The 16,397-nt window shown below is 35.2% G+C and overlaps 1 protein-coding gene across 3 annotated transcripts; it reads left to right on the top strand.

The window, feature by feature from the left end:
• Window positions 1–153: 153 nt before the first annotated feature.
• Window positions 154–14,839, top strand: ncstn (nicastrin). Of its 3 annotated transcripts, none has more exons than XM_055058366.1 (17): window positions 154–252; window positions 1,684–1,785; window positions 2,216–2,339; window positions 3,683–3,804; window positions 4,217–4,362; window positions 5,333–5,471; window positions 5,690–5,802; window positions 6,558–6,710; window positions 6,803–6,907; window positions 7,712–7,789; window positions 8,753–8,922; window positions 9,023–9,125; window positions 9,378–9,476; window positions 9,969–10,056; window positions 10,987–11,144; window positions 11,373–11,585; window positions 13,823–14,839. In XM_055058366.1, exons 1-17 carry the CDS (start codon window positions 195–197, stop codon window positions 13,943–13,945), a joined length of 2,094 nt encoding a protein of 697 aa, XP_054914341.1. In that variant the 5' UTR covers window positions 154–194; the 3' UTR covers window positions 13,946–14,839. The 3 variants fall into 3 exon arrangements, with proteins under 3 accessions (XP_054914341.1, XP_054914340.1, XP_054914338.1); XM_055058365.1 differs by having other exon boundaries at window positions 5,333–5,477; XM_055058363.1 differs by having other exon boundaries at window positions 5,333–5,486.
• Window positions 14,840–16,397: the final 1,558 nt, after the last annotated feature.

Raw genomic sequence — 16,397 nt, 5'->3', positions numbered from 1 at the left:
AACAAATTCTGATAAAAGAATCCGTTGCAGTACTTCCTATGGTTCCTTACAGACATTAATACGCACTCCAGTGCCACCTTCAAGATGGCAGCGACGTAACGACGTTTAAGGAAAGCGGAACCAAAAAACCGGAACCCGGGTGTTTCCCAGATTTTCACTTCCTGTTGTGTTTTTCTGCCTTTCAAACCAGGAAGATGGATTTGTTGTCGAACAAATGGATTGTATATTTAGCGTTATGTCTGTTTATCGCTGGTAAGTTACATTTTTATACTGCCGAGATTGTGGCGTTTTATGTCTAGCATTAGTCGAAGTATGTTTGTCTTTTATTAGATTAGCTTGCTAGATTTCCTTGTGCCGTAGCTAGCTGGACGCTAGGCTAGTTAGCCATAGCAACAGCTGCAATGTTTGTCTTTTAAATCTTCGTTTTATGCAAGTTTAGGAAATGCGTTCTGGGATGGGGGTAATTTTAGTAAATTTGCGTTCACATAAGACTGAAAAATGACCGTATTTTGTCTTGTCAAAGGTCAGAGATGACTTTTAAATCAATCGGAATCAACGCTGAAGTTCGCTTTTGTTTTTGCACACCGGCAAGGACCATTTTTAATAAATCAGAACCATCTTTCATGTGGCTCTAACTCAAAATCCTAAATTACCTACAGGATTTATACCTGATTTATGTAATTCTGCAGTAAATAATCACATTCCAGCGAATGGCGTACTGATTGTGAGCTGGGAAACATTTTTAATCTGTTTATGGAAACTCAAAAGGGCCTAATCGAGGCTAGTCTATTCACTGAATATTTATTCTGTACAGAACAAAAACATTCACTTAAACACAGTTTGTAAAGTTTCAATCTTAAATAAAGTACTTTCATTTGTAAAATGTGAATTGTACTGAATACATGTCACTTAAAACATGTATTCTTGTCATGATTAACATAAACAGATGAAAATGTAAAAAAAAAAACATCCGATATTGCGACTATAATTAAATTATTTTAAAAAGATTTTTTTTCGCAGAAAGTTTCTGCATTGTAAACAAAATCTTGCATATATATTTTTTAAATTATAAATGCAGGTTTTTCTTCTTGGTATTCCTAGAAAAAAAAGACTATTTGGAATTATTTTTAAACGGGTATATGCAATTTGAAATAATTCAGTTTAGGTTTGATATATATATATTGAACATAAACAGTTTAAAGACAGAAAAACCCTCTAGTGAAGCGCCGAATCAGAAGCCAACTTCGGCGTCGTAGTGACTTGGCATTAGCGTGACTGCTCGTGATTTTCCGCAGAGTTGAGATTCACTTCCACGATATCAAGCTAAGCTCACTGTATTTTCCCCGTTTTTATTTTAAAATAGAGACATCACTTTCATAGCTTTTTGAACGAGGTATTTATTCATTTTTTTCAGAATGTACTACTGTTATATTTTCAATTTAGAAGATGTAAAATAATTTTAAAAAATAATAATTTTTGTGCAAAAGTCATTTTAATGCCTCCTAAAATTTTTTTTTACTTTGCTTAAACTTTTATCTGAGGTATGGACAGTATTGCGCAGTTTTACGTCTGCTGAATGAATGCACCTTGTTATTAATAGAGATATAGTATAATATACATTTCTGAATTGAATCTTAATTTCAGGGCTTTCTGATGGTCACTTTGTGATTTTTCTCTTTGCAGGTATCAGTTGTAATTCAGTGGAAAACAAAATTTACGTCAAGCTCAACTACACTGTGCCATGTGTGCGACTTCTTAATTCAACCCATCAAATAGGCTGTCAGTGTGAGTATAGCGACACGTATATGTGGCTTTAGCTGCTTCTGACATTCAAAATATATGCAGCTTTTTATTTCTTCACCACATAAAGTTGTTGCAGTTTATTTTAAGTATTTTGCCCACATCCTTATGATGTGTGCCAGCAATTATGGAGGTAATCACTACTACTTCATTTTCTTTATGGTTTTTGCTCTTTGATACCAATGACTGTGTTGTGGATAGAAAGAGCACTGTAAAGGTTAAAGGTCATAGTAAAACACTCATTCCTGCAATGTCACTGTTCTTTCTGTGACAAAAACATCCCCAGAATCAATGCATTTTATTAATTTTTATAGTAAATTCTTTGATGGAATTGAAGACAAAGTTGGTTTTCAGGATATTTATTGTTGTGTTTTTGTTTTATTGCTGTTACTAACATTTAGTTCTGTCCGTTTAGCATCTTTGTCAGGCGATGTTGGAGTGCTCCATGTACTCGAGTCAGAAGAAAACCTGGACTTTGTGCTTCGTAGTGGACACAATCCTCCTTACATGGTCATCATGGAGTCTTCACTCTTTACCAGGTACGGTTAGCCAGTGACCCATCGCCAGAGGTCAGAACTTTCGAAAAATGTAGAATATTTGTCTGTGTATGAAAATGATTCATTATTAAAACTACATTTATTACAAAATAGTGCAAACTTTGTTTTCCCGCTCAAGGTTGAAGCTTTAAAAACATTTATGAAAGAAACTGATGTGACACAGTCATAAACATGAAGAGTCTTCATGAATGTTTATGACTTTTGTCATGAAGTGACATGACTACTTTCAATGCAAAGTTACATTAAAAGTGATAAAATAAATCAGTTAATTGTATAATAAATTAAAACAAGATCAATAGTTTCCATCTGCAAGATTTATTGCTTTTCTCTCTTTTCTACAAACCTGGATGATAAAAATCTTCAGTTTGGTGTTTTGGTCTCAATTAGTCCTTTTTTCTAAAGGATAATGTTTACAAAGACTCCATAATTCATTTTATTTTTTTGTTTCTGTTTTATTTATTTATTTATTTTGGATATTTAAACTGTCTTCCAGTGTTAGATATTCATGACACACCAAAAAGCCCAGTGTTGATTTAACTCCCACAGAATTATGTTAACACTATTTAAAGGTTTATAAAGCCCACACTCTTCACAGTTAAATTAACATTTTCAAAGTAGTTAAGTTTTTAACACTGGATCAGAGTTAATTCTTTTAACAGAGTTAAATAAACACTGTGGGATGGAATGGTTAACACTGATAAAATAACAAACATTAACTACTTTGTCAGTTTTAACACTTTCTAGTGTTAGGCATTTACTCCAAAATGTGTCACCTTAAGATTCTGGTTAAAATTAATTGCAATAAAGGAGAAATTAAAACAAGTAAATCAATTTTAAACAGTTTTATGTTTTGCATCTGTGTTTCCAACATTTTAAACTGTTGTACAATGAATAAACATTCATTAGCATTCAATCTGGCATTAAAAGTAAATTAAGTGTCATTATTTACCAAATAACTTTAATAGACATTCATGAAAACTCCTTCATGTGTATGACAGCGTCATGTCAGTCTTATGCACACCCCTTCAAATAAAGTGTTTCCAAAATAATCTTACGTATACTAAAAAAAACAAAAGTGTAAATGTGAATGGTAAAACACAAAGTATTCATCTTTTATCAACCATGTTTGCTGCGTTAATTCAGTTTTATACTAAATACACCCAAAACATCCTGTAGTTCTACTCCAGAACAAATTTTAGTGAAGTTAGTTAGTCAACTTTGCAATGAAAAACATTTCCAAACATGTTTTTAGGAATACGAAATGAACGAGACACACCCTGTACATGTAACTTAGTTCCTAAATTGTGTGAATTGTCGTCCGTCAGACCCGTCATGATGAAGCTGAAGAACGGCTCCAGCAGGGTGGCCGGCGTCGCAGTGGTGGAGCCCAGCGCCAACCCACCGGGTGGCTTCTCCCCTCACACTCGCTGCCCCAACGAGAACACGGGTGGGTCAGACCTGTTGCCCTGGAAAGAGAAAGGGCAAAGCGTCAATATGAGTAAAACCGAATACTTTAGGTCGAAGTCTTGGGATCATTTTGTTTTTTGTTGCTAAAGGTCAGAAAAGTTGGAGTTCCAATACTTTCCTTCATGTAACTTAAGGTTAAGACATTTTTGCAGAGTTGTGTAGTAATTAGTCATATTTACTGTACTTTTAGGAGTACTTTTACCACGCTGTGCTTTTTACTTTTCATTTGAGTAATTTTATTATAAAGTATATATACTCTTACTTGAATAAAATTTCTGGATTTTCTCCCCACTGAATGAAAACAAACATGTTTTAACCAAAAGCTCACCAGTCGGAGACACATTTAGGATAATCTGGATGATTTTTAGTCCCTTTTCCCGCTCTCCCCTCAGGTGTGTACTCAGAGAACTACGGTCCAGGTCTGGCCCACTGCAACACCACGAAGTGGAATCCCTTCGGCAATGGTTTATCCTACGAGGAGTTTGACTTTCCCATCTTCTCTATGAAAGACGACAATGACACACAGCTCATACGGCAGGTAAAGACTCCGACTAATAGCTTCGTTTTTATTCAGTTCATAGCTATTCTAATGTTGCTGAAAAAAATTACTTTGACCTTTAATATTTTTCACCGTTTTGTGACATGAGCGATTATTAACATTTAGAAACACATGAAATTGATGTGAAGATGTTTTTCTATTGGCTGGTTTTAGGAATTGGGAGAAAGTCAATTTTTAGCATAAAGGAAAGACAAAGATGTTGCTCAGCAGCAAATTGTTTGTGAAAAACAACAAAATCCAAATAGTTTTGATCTAGTTTCTTGTGCAAACATTTTAGCATGCTTGAAATAAGACAAAAATGACTTAGGAATAACTTTTCAGCAAAAATTAGAGCTTGTTTCAAGTCAGTAATCCCTTAATATTGATGGAAAAAATATTAGTTATAAGTGAAAAGAACTGCCAATGGAACAAGACATTTTTCATCAATATTATGGAATTATTTACTTAAATGAAGCTGAAAAATTACCTCTAAATTAGTTTTGTCTTATTTCAACCGTATATTTATACTAGGAACTAAATGTTTTTAAAGCTTCTGTAGAGAAATCTGTTTAAATGCTGAATCAGGAGTGGTGGGATAATAATCTGATGCACTTCAGCGACACAGACTTCTTTCACAATTTTGATTACAATAATTTCCATCCATTGTTTCCGTCCAGATTTATAAAACTGGCTTCTTCTGGTGCAGAATTATAACGCATGTCTCACGTCAGTGATGTAAAAGTGGGATGAAATGTGACCATTTCGACTGCAGATTTAGCACCATATATGGAAGTACCTTGATTAAAAAATTTTTCTGGGTAAAAATGTCGTCCAGATTGCTGTGAAAAAGTCGTATTTGTGTCGTATTTCCCTTCTGTGTGAGAAACTACAACGAAATGGTCTTTTCTGTCTACTTCTTTGGACACAAACCCACAGTTTAGTGAATGTGCTCGCTTCTCTCCGTTCTCAGTGCTACATGGATCACAACCGTCCTGTGAATGGCAGCGACCCTCAGTACCCTCTCTGCGCCATGCAGCTTTCCTCCCACATGTCCGCCGTCACCAACACACCCACCTGCATGAGGAGAAACAGCATCAGCTTTAGCATGAGTAATGGTCAGCCCGGTAATCTCACAGCATTGCAAAGTCAAAACAATAACCTGAGTACTCTTCCAGTACCGATATGTGGTTGTTTTGAACTTTATTGGGAACTTCCTGGATTATCTGTTCATCCTAAATGCTGTGATATGGTGAAAGTATTTCTTAAACTTGCTTTTATTGGTGATTATTACTTTCTAATCTATTATTTTGCTCGCTTCTCCTGATAGACATGGTGTGTGATCCTTTAAGTGATTACAATATTTGGGCCCCCAGTAAACCTTTGAACGTCTCACAAAACGGGCACAAGGCAAATGAGAGTGTGATCATCGTATCAGCCAGGGTGAGTGTCTGTCAGCGTTTAAGCAAAGACTTTTACTTTCTCTGAAGCTGCCTGCTGATTGTCATGTGAAGGAAGCAGCTGCTGTCACATGACTACAAGCTTAAGCTACTAAATACTCTTGATCCAGCTTCTTTTCTGTATATTTTTCTCCTATTTTGTTCCAAAAGGGAAAATTAAAGAATAAATGAAGGAATTCGTGACTGAACCTTGCGTTACAGCAAAGGCAAGGTAGATTTATTTCTGTAGCGCATTTCAAAAGGAAGACAAATAAAAGTGCTTTAAATGATAAAAATGTGAAACAATTAAACAAAAAGGATTTCATTGCAGTAGCAAAACAAAAAATGAAATAAAAAATTGAATTAAAGGTAATTTAAACAAATAAGATTGAATCTTGAGGTATCCCAGACGCAATATCTGTCTGCACTGATGAGAAATTATCTTCTTAAAAGAAATATTTATTCTTTTAAGATTCAATCTAGTCAAAGTTCTACATTTGTCCTACATTTCCCAGAATGCAACTGATAATACTTAAAAATAATTTTTTCAGCATCTAATCATGTTGTGTGTACTTTTTTTGTCACTTAATTGTGAACTACACATTTATGTAAGACAGAAGCATTTATGTTTTCCTCGTATCAAGAAAATTTTCTCCATTTTTGATCATTTCATGAAGGAGTTTATAGCCTAATATTAACTGAAAAGTTTGAGAACAAAAAAACGAATCACTTGATTTTTGTTTTCTTTCTTGTCTGCAGCTCGACAGCAGGTCCTTTTTCTCTGAGATCGGCCCCGGGGCGGAGAGCGCGGCCTCGGGCCTCGTCACCCTGCTGGCGGCTGCTCACGCTCTACGAAACGCCACGCAGGACGCTCAGCTGGACCGAACCATCTTATACACTTTCTTCCACGGGGTTTGTTCACTCCCCGTTTTTAACAAACACCAAGTCCGGTTTATTTTCTGCATGTTTGGTCACTTAAACCGTCATTTTTACTTTAAACTCAGGAAACGTTTGACTACATCGGCAGTTCGAAAATGGTTTACGATATGGAGAAAAATCAGTTCCCGATAGACCTGGACAACGTTCACTCGGTGCTGGAGATTGGACAGGTCCGTTTTTGTCTTTCTTTAAAAGTTGTGAAGAAAATTAAACCAGTTTCTAAGTTTGCATGTTTTGTTTGAACTCCAAAAGATCAATATTGGTGGTTAGTGCCGGGTGATATGGTTCAGTCATTGTGACAATTAATCAATTAATCGGAAAAAAAAATGGAACTTTCCATTTAAGCCTTTTTATTCAATTTTAGAAACACTTTAAAAGATGCAAATAAATAATTTAATTCCTTTTTAAGTAAGAAAATGACAATTTTATTGTATAAGATACAATAACTGAGCATTCCTTTAGTAAATCTGAACTGAGACTTGAGGAGTTTTGGCTAAAACCTGTTGATAGACAAAGGTTTTTATCTTGAATGCAAAATGTATTTATTATTATTATTGGTATTATTATTAATCTTTATGTCATCAGAAAATCCAATTAAGTTTAAAAATCTTTTTTGCAAGAGAATCCCAGCCAATATTGGCCCAAATATTTTACTTATGTAGAATAAAAATATTTGCATTCAGATATAATTTTTAAATATTGGAAATATGTTTAGTTTTATCATGCAGCTGTGAGGGTTTTAGATTTTTAAGAATCACAGCACATGCTTTTGTGCAAACTGTATTATTCTGATAGCAAAATTAATCCTTTTTTTTTCTTGCAATAATCTCCTGTCTATTCTGCACACTGTGCTAAATAACAGAACAATTTTATTTTATATCACTTGAGTGGCTTTATTTTTCTTTGTATGGTATATAAAGAAAGTGAAATGAATATATCTGCAGTGATTAATTATATTTAATCGTGTTTTCCAGGTGGGATTGCATTCCAGCTCCAACCTCTGGCTCCACACAGATCCGGTCTCTATGAGGAACAGCAGTGTTCAGGAAGAGGTTTGTTCTGCATAAAACCAGAAGTTTACATACGCCAAATAAAATTACACACATTTTCTTTCTTTTTTTTAAAGAGAAAAAAAGCTTTGGTTGACTTACATTACAGCTTTATTTGGGTATTATTATGACTTTATTTTCATATTTTCTTTAGTTTTTCTTGTCTTGGCTCCTAATTGGCTCCATTATAGGAACCAGAGATTCTTTCTGACATCAGAAGGGAAACTCAGAGACTTAATATTTATTGTTATTGACGAGTTAAGATTCATCCGGTGAGTCAGTCTGCAGCAGCTCTGTTGTTTCACAGAGGTTACTTTCATGCTGCATTTTCACACTCTTGTTATAACCAATAATACATGTGTTAAATTGACCTTAAAAGATTATAAAAACTAAATGCCTTTCTTAAAATGCTAAATTCTTTTTTATGTTTTGAATCTAATATGTATAACAAATCTTTTCTAAAAACAATAAACAATATTTTATAATAAACAACGATTTTAGCCCATGTGACAAAAAGTTTAGACAGCCCTGCTTTAGAAGGTAACACTTTATTTGAAGGAGTTTGCATAAGACTGACATGACATAACACCTGCTATTAACATGAAGGAGTCTTTATAAATGCTTATTGTGGCAGTAATGAAGTGTGATTTGGTAAATACTGACACTTTTAATGGAGTTTTCATGCACATTTTAATGGAACTTTGCATTAAAAGTGTTATTATTTACAGAGCAATACAAAGTTGACACATTTAATGGACTTTTATTGCAACGTTTAGTACAACTTTGCAGTAAAAGTAATTATTTACCGAATGGGATTTAATGACAACAGTTATAAACACTTATGAACATTCCTTCATTTCATAACAGGTGTCTTTTCAGTCTTTGCTCTTCAAATAAAGTGTTACTGTAAGCAAATATGTAGATGTACAGATCACAGTTGGGTTCCTCTTTGTTGATCCTCTTCAGGTGAAGAACCTGATCACCAACCTGAAGTCAGCCGCTGCAGGTTTAAACGTCTCTGTGAAGGAACCCGGCGTCACCCAGCCGCTGCCTCCTTCGTCCTTCCAGAGGTTCCTGCGAGCCCGGCCGTTCCCCGGCGTCGTTATTGAGGACTACAACTCCAGTTTCTCCAACAAGTATTGCAACTTTCATTTAGAGAACTCTCTTTTTGGCGCATTGGGATGTCGCTGCTGCTGGATTTAGAGGTGTTGGATGCTGATTTGTGTCTGCGCGCAGGTACTTCCAGAGCATGTTTGACAACGCAGACAGTTTGAACGTCTTGTACCCCCCAAACCTGACGCCAGAGGAGCAGCTGAACCACGTCACGGACACAGCAAAGGTCAGAATATTTATGATTCACTGTAGTTAAATAAAACATTCAAGTTGGACATGAAATCAATAACGATAAACCTGTGATCAATATTAATAGACTATATTCAATATTTATGATATTCACTGAACTCCCATCCAGAAACAAAAAGTTTTTTTTTTTTTTTTCATTCAATCATTTATTCATTTTCCATCCACTAACTGCTCATCCATTCATATCAGCTGAGCTGCGTCTGTAATCTTAGTTTCGGTTTCTTCTCAGTCTCTGGCTGAAGTGGCGACCATGGTGGCTCGAGTTTTGTTTCTCCAGGCCGGAGGAGAGAAAACGCAGATCAACAGTATCAATGCGGACGAACTCATGGTAAGACTGTGAACTGCGTTAATGTCTTGAAATACTCAATACTGTAGTACAAGGTAAATTCATTCATTTATACCGTTTATACCCACATTTACTGTTTATTTTATCCACATGAAAAGTTTCATAGTTTAACGTCATTACAGAAAATAAGAACAAGATGCATCTAAAACAAAAACTAGGTTGCCATTGAAAGTTGACTTATTAATTGTGGATTAAATGCATTTTGTCTAGTTCTAACAAGTTGAACATAACTTTTTTAAGTCTAAGTCTAATTTTGTGATTATTTCTACATATTGAAGGCCAGAATTGCTATGCTTTGCATTTCAACTCTACAAATCATGAATTACAGTCCTGATGAAAATAAGGCACACCATATTTTAAATTCTATGTTTGTTTTATATTTACTTATTTTTTGTTTGATTGATTGTGTGTTTTGTTGATATAAATTTATATTAGATATTCTCATTTATCAGAAACGTTTTTGTTTTGTCTCAGGTGAGCCGAATGCTGTACAGCTTCCTCATATCGTCGAATAACTCCTGGACCCAAGAGATCATAAGCCTAAAGGACATTGTTCACCTCAGTAAGTTAGCTTTGTTTTTGTTTTTTCTAAAACAAAAAATAAATGTGTTTTCTCTTCTTGAACAAAGTCCCTGACAAAGAAATCATATCCCGGGATCATTTCCCCATTTTGTCTCATCATAACCACCAAAGTAGTGCAAACTTTATGGAATAACATTGCAGCCATAAACCCTGATGATATGCAGTTTTATTAAGCAATCACAATGGCACATTTGTTAATTCAGTCGTTTCAATTTATTTGTGAACACATGAACTCAAATAAGAGAAAATAATGTTTAGTAAAAAGTGTTGAGTAACTGAACAAATTATCAATCATTTAATATTTAAGAATTACATCATCAGACGGACCAAAAATATTCAGTTAAGTGGAAATGTTGGTATTTTAAGAATGAAAATGATAATAATTCATATAAGTAACAAGAGGACAAAGTCAGGCAATGAAAATGTTTCCAAATAAATTTCTTTCAATAAAAAAACTTTAAAAACTTTAAGAAAAACTAAAGTTTCCCTTTCAGTCCGTGTCTGGTGAAATTTTGTTTTTTATTCAGTGGGTAGAAAATCCTGAAATTCTACTCAAGTAAGAGCAGAGATACTTCTTAGTGAAATAACTCAAGTAAAGTAAAAATGTGACTAGCTGCTGCCCAACTCTGCAACCAGATGAAGATGAGGACTAATAAGAAATTAAGAAAAAGGAAAGAAAAGATTAACAAACTCTCTGAGATTTTAATTTTGTTGTTCTTTATTTGTGCACAATGAGATTCAAATAAATTCTGAATAAAATCCAGTGCAGCCCTTTTCCTTTAAAAGTCACCAAATTAGTAAATAATTAACTTTTTGGGTTGCAACGTGAGGAAAAGTGCAAATTCAGGGGTTAATGAGTCATTTTCCAAGCCACTGTGTAAAAGTACTTTAAAACACACTTTTCTGTCAGACAACAACACGGTGAACTTCTACATCAGTGTGGAGCAGCAGGCCAGCTTACCGACTATTCTCGTCAAGTACCTGTTGGCGAACCTGACTGGGACCGCCATCAACGTGACGCAGGAAAACTGCAAGAAAGAGAGCGAAGACAACAAGGAGACCAAGCATGTGAGATTAGCAGTTGCTTTCATGACCAAACGTTTACTTAATTCTGATAATTTAGCAGAAATCAAATTTAAAGGTTGGAGTAAAATTTGAATGACAAGAAAGAAAAACGTGTAGTTCTTAGGAATAACAATTTAATGTAATTTTGTTGGTTTTTTTCCAATTAAATGAGCATAATAGCGCATTTGTTTACCTCCTCCAAACTTCTTCTTGCTCTTCTTCTTCCCTCAGTTGTACACCTACTTCTGGGTTCAGGGCGCAGCGCCCCCTAACAGTACGGAGCGGGACGGATTCTGCGTCCGCTCCACGGTGCAATGGTCCAGAGCCATATCCCCGGCCTTCGCGCTGGAGAACTACACCACCAGCGAGTATTCGACATGGACAGAGTCCAGGTGGAAGGAAATCAAAGGACGCATATTCCTGGTGGCCAGCCACGACCTGGAGGTAAATCAGTTATTGATTTTTAAAAATTTACTTATTTATTGTGATGTAAACCAATCAGATGAAAACAAAGAATGTGCAGAAAGAAATCCATAAACAGTCCATTGCAGACATTTATTCATAATATGGACTGCTTGGAAAAAGAGGGGGAAAATTAAAAGTCTTTGATTGCATTGCTGATGAAAAATGTACATAAATTTACAAAAAATCTGAAATTGACTGTAATTGACTAAATGAAATCAAACAAAATGTAAATAATTAGGAGTCCAAAGATTTCAATCAATTGGTTTTGTTGGTTTGGTTTATGAATGAGAAAGGAAGAAAAAAAGAAAAAAACATAATATTGAGAAAAATAAATAAATGCATGAAAGTCGTTAAGTACTGATAAGAAACATAGCAATAGTACTACTTCAAATAAAAATAGTGATGATAATAAAAAAGTAATATTAGTAATAAAAAAACTTCTTGTTTTAGGTCAATTAGAATTATCAAAATTATTTGTGTTTTCTAAATGTGGGAACATTTTATGTTTGAAAATGTATCAATCCTAATAGATCTGTCAATTAACAGAAATAAATATCGGCTTATATTTTATGCAAAGTGTTTTTTGTTGTTGTTGTTGTTTTTTTTGATTAATGTTGCATTTTTGAGTTAATAGGTTGTGTGAAACACACAACCTAATATTTGAAAATTTGTTTTATTTTAGTTTTTTTTGCCCCTGCTGTAGAATGTAAAATACTTCCACAAACATATAAATAACAGTAATAAATTATGTAATACAATAGTGATTTGAAACTTTCTTTTTTTAACTCATTTTTTTGTTTTTATCTCCAAAATATGGAAGTGGAAAAGTTTGAAAACTTACCTTGAAAATGCTTGAACTTTACTGTGCAGAGATAAATCAATACTTATCCAAGAAATCCAGAAAAGAGATGTTTCTGTTTTTAAATTTTAGCCTAATTTTTAAGTCCAACACTCCTAACATAGAGAATAGTTTTCTGGAGCAAACAGATGAAACTCATCTAATGTTTTCTACTCTGAAAGTTCTAGAAAATCTAGAAATACACATCTGAAATTTTGCAGTAGAGGTTTTTGTAGGAATTCTGGATGTATGAGTCTGTTTTATATCGTCTTTTCATTCAGGAATCTGTCAGAACCACCTGAAACTCCAGACATTTTCTGTCTGAGTCTTGACGTTTTGCAGCAGAACATACCTGAACTGCCAGCGATAACGCAGCTCCATGAAATAAACATAAATCTGTCCAGATGTGACAGAGACGGATCGTATTTCTTGAAGGCGTTTCAAGTCCCTGCATGCTCACCGCAGCATCGGGTCGAACTAAATCAGGGCCCCTCATCTGCTATCACCTCCTCACTTCAGGAGGAATTTTAAATAGGGACTCCTTGCACAACGTGTCGGTTAAATTTAATGAATCCAAACTTTTTCCCCTCAGAGCAGAGAGCAGAAAACGGTTACCCTGCTCATGGTTAGCCTTAGTCTTTAGCTTCGACTGAAAACAATTAGAGTTGAGTCGATTTAAGTCATACAGAGGGCAAGAGAACGGTGACATATTTATGTAAAATGACAGTAATAGGATGATCGAATCCAAACAGCTTCAATTTTTATTGCTTATATTTTTCATCCAAGCAGCCAGACTTTCTTCTAATCTATTAGTGACTTTAATATGCCTCTTTTATTTATCCAAAGCAGTTGTATAATGTTTGATGACATAAACTATACAAGTTATCTAAATAACAGTGGTTTTCACTGAAGAACTTACTCTAGAACGAGCAACATTAGCTTAGCTAATGTAGCTATTATGTGGTAGCAAAGATGGACGTGTAGCCTACGTGTGTTTTACCACATGTACTTACTCTGCCAGTCACCAGAAGCTTGTTATTCACATGAAGGATTCGTAGTTCCTTTACAAATCTGATGAAACATGGAGTCGAAGCTCCTCCATGGTGTAAACACTCTTCCTGTTCAGTAGGCATTGAGCTACATTATGGCAGATTGTTGACATCGTCAGACATGTTTTCATTCTCTGTCTCATATGGTTTAATCCTGACAGCAGCCATTTTGTTGATATATCTTTCTCTTGCACTTTGGGGAAGAGTGTCAATATGTTTTCTTTATGTTGGTCTCAAAGCCATGGTTCTTGCCTACCAAAATGGCGTGGATCACTTCCTGTTCAGACTTATGCATTCTGACCCTTGAACTTGAGCTCTTTCTCCTGCAGATGCTGACGCTCGGCGTGGGAATCGGCGTGCTGCTCTCCTCCCTCCTGCTGACCTACATCATGAGCTCCAAGGCCGACATCCTCTTCAGCTCGGGGAGGGAGCCCACCAGCGCCACCTACTGATCCGCAGGGACTCGTCTCCGGCCCGCCACCACTACACTTCTCCTCCTGCTACTACAATAACCGCTAGTACTACTTCTGTCCCACGCAGACTTTAAAGCTCAGCAAGCGAAGGTACACAGACGGCTTCGCCTCGGCTGAACGCGGGGCGCCGGTTCTGACTCCGTGTTCATGGACTCGCTCAGGTGAGGCTTGACGTCAGGACCGGAGTGGACCGAATGGATCTGGACTCTTCAGGAACAGGAAACACTGGTCAGGCACCAGCGGCGCCCTGTCAGCGGACAAGATGTTTATATTTCTCTGGATTTTTTTTTTTTTGGGCTTTTCACCTTTTTAATGTCGAGAAATGTTTTTGTTTACTGTGTCACGGGACCGGCACTAAACAGTGAGCGTGTGAGAAGCTGCCTGATTGATTTAGAGTAATTTTGAGTTTGTGTGTGAACTTTGGGGATTGCGATGGTATGTGCAATACTGCAGCCGTCTTTTGTGTAAATGTAGTTAAATTATCATCTGTAATGATTCAAAAACCACTTTTCGAGCCGATGATCGGTGAGTAAAAATCAAATTTATGCTTTAAACTGACCTAGAAAGGATGATGTTAGGACATTTATACTGTTGATGCCACGACATGTGCGTGTAGTGTTTTATTTCTTTTAACATTTGAAGGGGAGACGATCTTGATCCAGCTGGAAAAAATCTGAAAATTTTGAGTTTTAATACTGAAAATGTTCCTGGTACTTTTGCTCTGCACTCCCTTGAATTCCTTTTTTTTTTTTTTCCAACAATCTTAGAATAACTTTTTGGAGATTCTTGACCATTTTGTAGAGGAAATGGCTGGAATAAAACATGCATTGTGAGATCTTGAAGATAAATAAATAAACATTTGCTTCTTTTTTATTATTATTATTCCAATGCTTTGCATGTGCTTTTAATGTCTGATATGTCGCAGCTACTTGAAACAAATCCTTTACGCCGATAGTAGAGCTTTATAAACTGCAGTAATAATACTGTGGCTTCTGTTTTACCACATAACCCATAAAAACTGGTTTGGATCCGTGTCGTTTCATTACAACTTGCAAGTTTTCCAGCTTCCTTTATAACTTTATGTGGACACAGGATTCCCGTGGCCACATCCAAAGCGGCTCGTTAGTTTGCAGCTTTTGGCGACGCTTGCTTGTTTTAATAGGATTAATATTTTGCGAGAACAAGGCGGCAGTGTTGATGTTCTGCTATGACGACACAACGCTGCTCGGCTTGGCTAATGATTCAATAATTCACTTTTGATGCGTGGATCATCGTTTTTCCAACTTCCTTGCACATTTTTTTTTTTTCAAACCTTTTCCTCTGCAGAGAGTCGTAATATTTTGTTACAAACTGTCAGGTCTGATCTGGATCGAAGGTTTTCTGTTGATTTTCACTCATTTTTGTGGAGGATATTTTATCTTGATTGGCTCCCTACTTCACATTTCCACTTCTAGTCAGATTATTTAAAATTTCTGACATTAAACTACACAGTGTGTCTAAATTACAGCATGTTAACGGGAAACTTTGTGTCAAAATCAAAATTCAAGTTTGACCCGCTTGCATAAATAAATGTTGCAGTTCACTGATGATTGCAATACTTTGTTCTTATATAAAGAACAATACGTTACATAAATAAAAAATTGTTAATGCCAGTCAACATTTTAAAATTCATATTAAACAGTAATGAGATTCTTTTGGTCAGTGAAGAAAGCACAGCATGTTTACTTAGGCTTGGGTCTGGAACATATTGCATAAAAATTATTAAACTAATAAATAAATAAATGCAGCTGCTCTTATATTTAGAAACTACCAAACATATAATTGATTAGTGTGAATATGTAAATAAATGAAAACTATGTATTTTCTGGCTGATGTACAAAAGCTTCATTACAGTTGGATCACAATGTCCTGTTGTAATTATATATTTTTTAAAGTTGGAAAAAATATTTTCAATATTTTATGAAGATTTTAAGTAAATAATAGAAAATACAATTTAGAAAGAAGTTAAAATAAATGTCTTTCTTTTAAGCTAAAAATCTTTATTAAAATTCACTTAAGAAAAATATTTTATGCCTAATACAGGAAATTAAAACAATCTGCAATATTTTCTAAATATTTTTATTACAAAAAATTAATTTACAAAAAAGTTGAGAAAAACACACAAATGATGCTAAAGCTTTGAAGCCACTATTTTCCGATTTTTAAAATGTTTGTTTTACAAATATTGGGATAAATAAAGATTTTTATGGATACAAAATAATATCTGGCCAATATAACTTCATATGTTGCGTTGAAGAAAGTGGCTCATTTACGCAGATATTAATTGTGTCTTGTGACGTCACACTACGCATTCCTTTCAAATGAGGAATTTAACGCGTCGCGGTGGAGCCTCATCGTTTCCTGGACCCAGTTTGTCCCCTGGGGGGGAACC

The sequence above is a fragment of the Poeciliopsis prolifica genome, unplaced genomic scaffold (genome assembly GCF_027474105.1).
Source record: "Poeciliopsis prolifica strain line A6 unplaced genomic scaffold, Auburn_PproV2 SCAFFOLD050, whole genome shotgun sequence".
NCBI lineage: Eukaryota > Metazoa > Chordata > Actinopteri > Cyprinodontiformes > Poeciliidae > Poeciliopsis > Poeciliopsis prolifica.
The sequence above is the reverse complement of the archived record's forward strand: the minus strand, read 5'-3'. Positions and strand labels throughout refer to the sequence as shown.

Bases quoted from the DNA above. Each gene is read 5' to 3' on its own strand.
- ncstn (XM_055058363.1), top strand. From the start codon at position 195: ATGGATTTGTTGTCGAACAAATGGATTGTATATTTAGCGTTATGTCTG. The intron at 6,908-7,711 runs GTCCGTTTTTGT...CGTGTTTTCCAG, and splicing joins CGGTGCTGGAGATTGGACAG to GTGGGATTGCATTCCAGCTC. The intron at 11,145-11,372 runs GTGAGATTAGCA...TTCTTCCCTCAG, and splicing joins ACAACAAGGAGACCAAGCAT to TTGTACACCTACTTCTGGGT.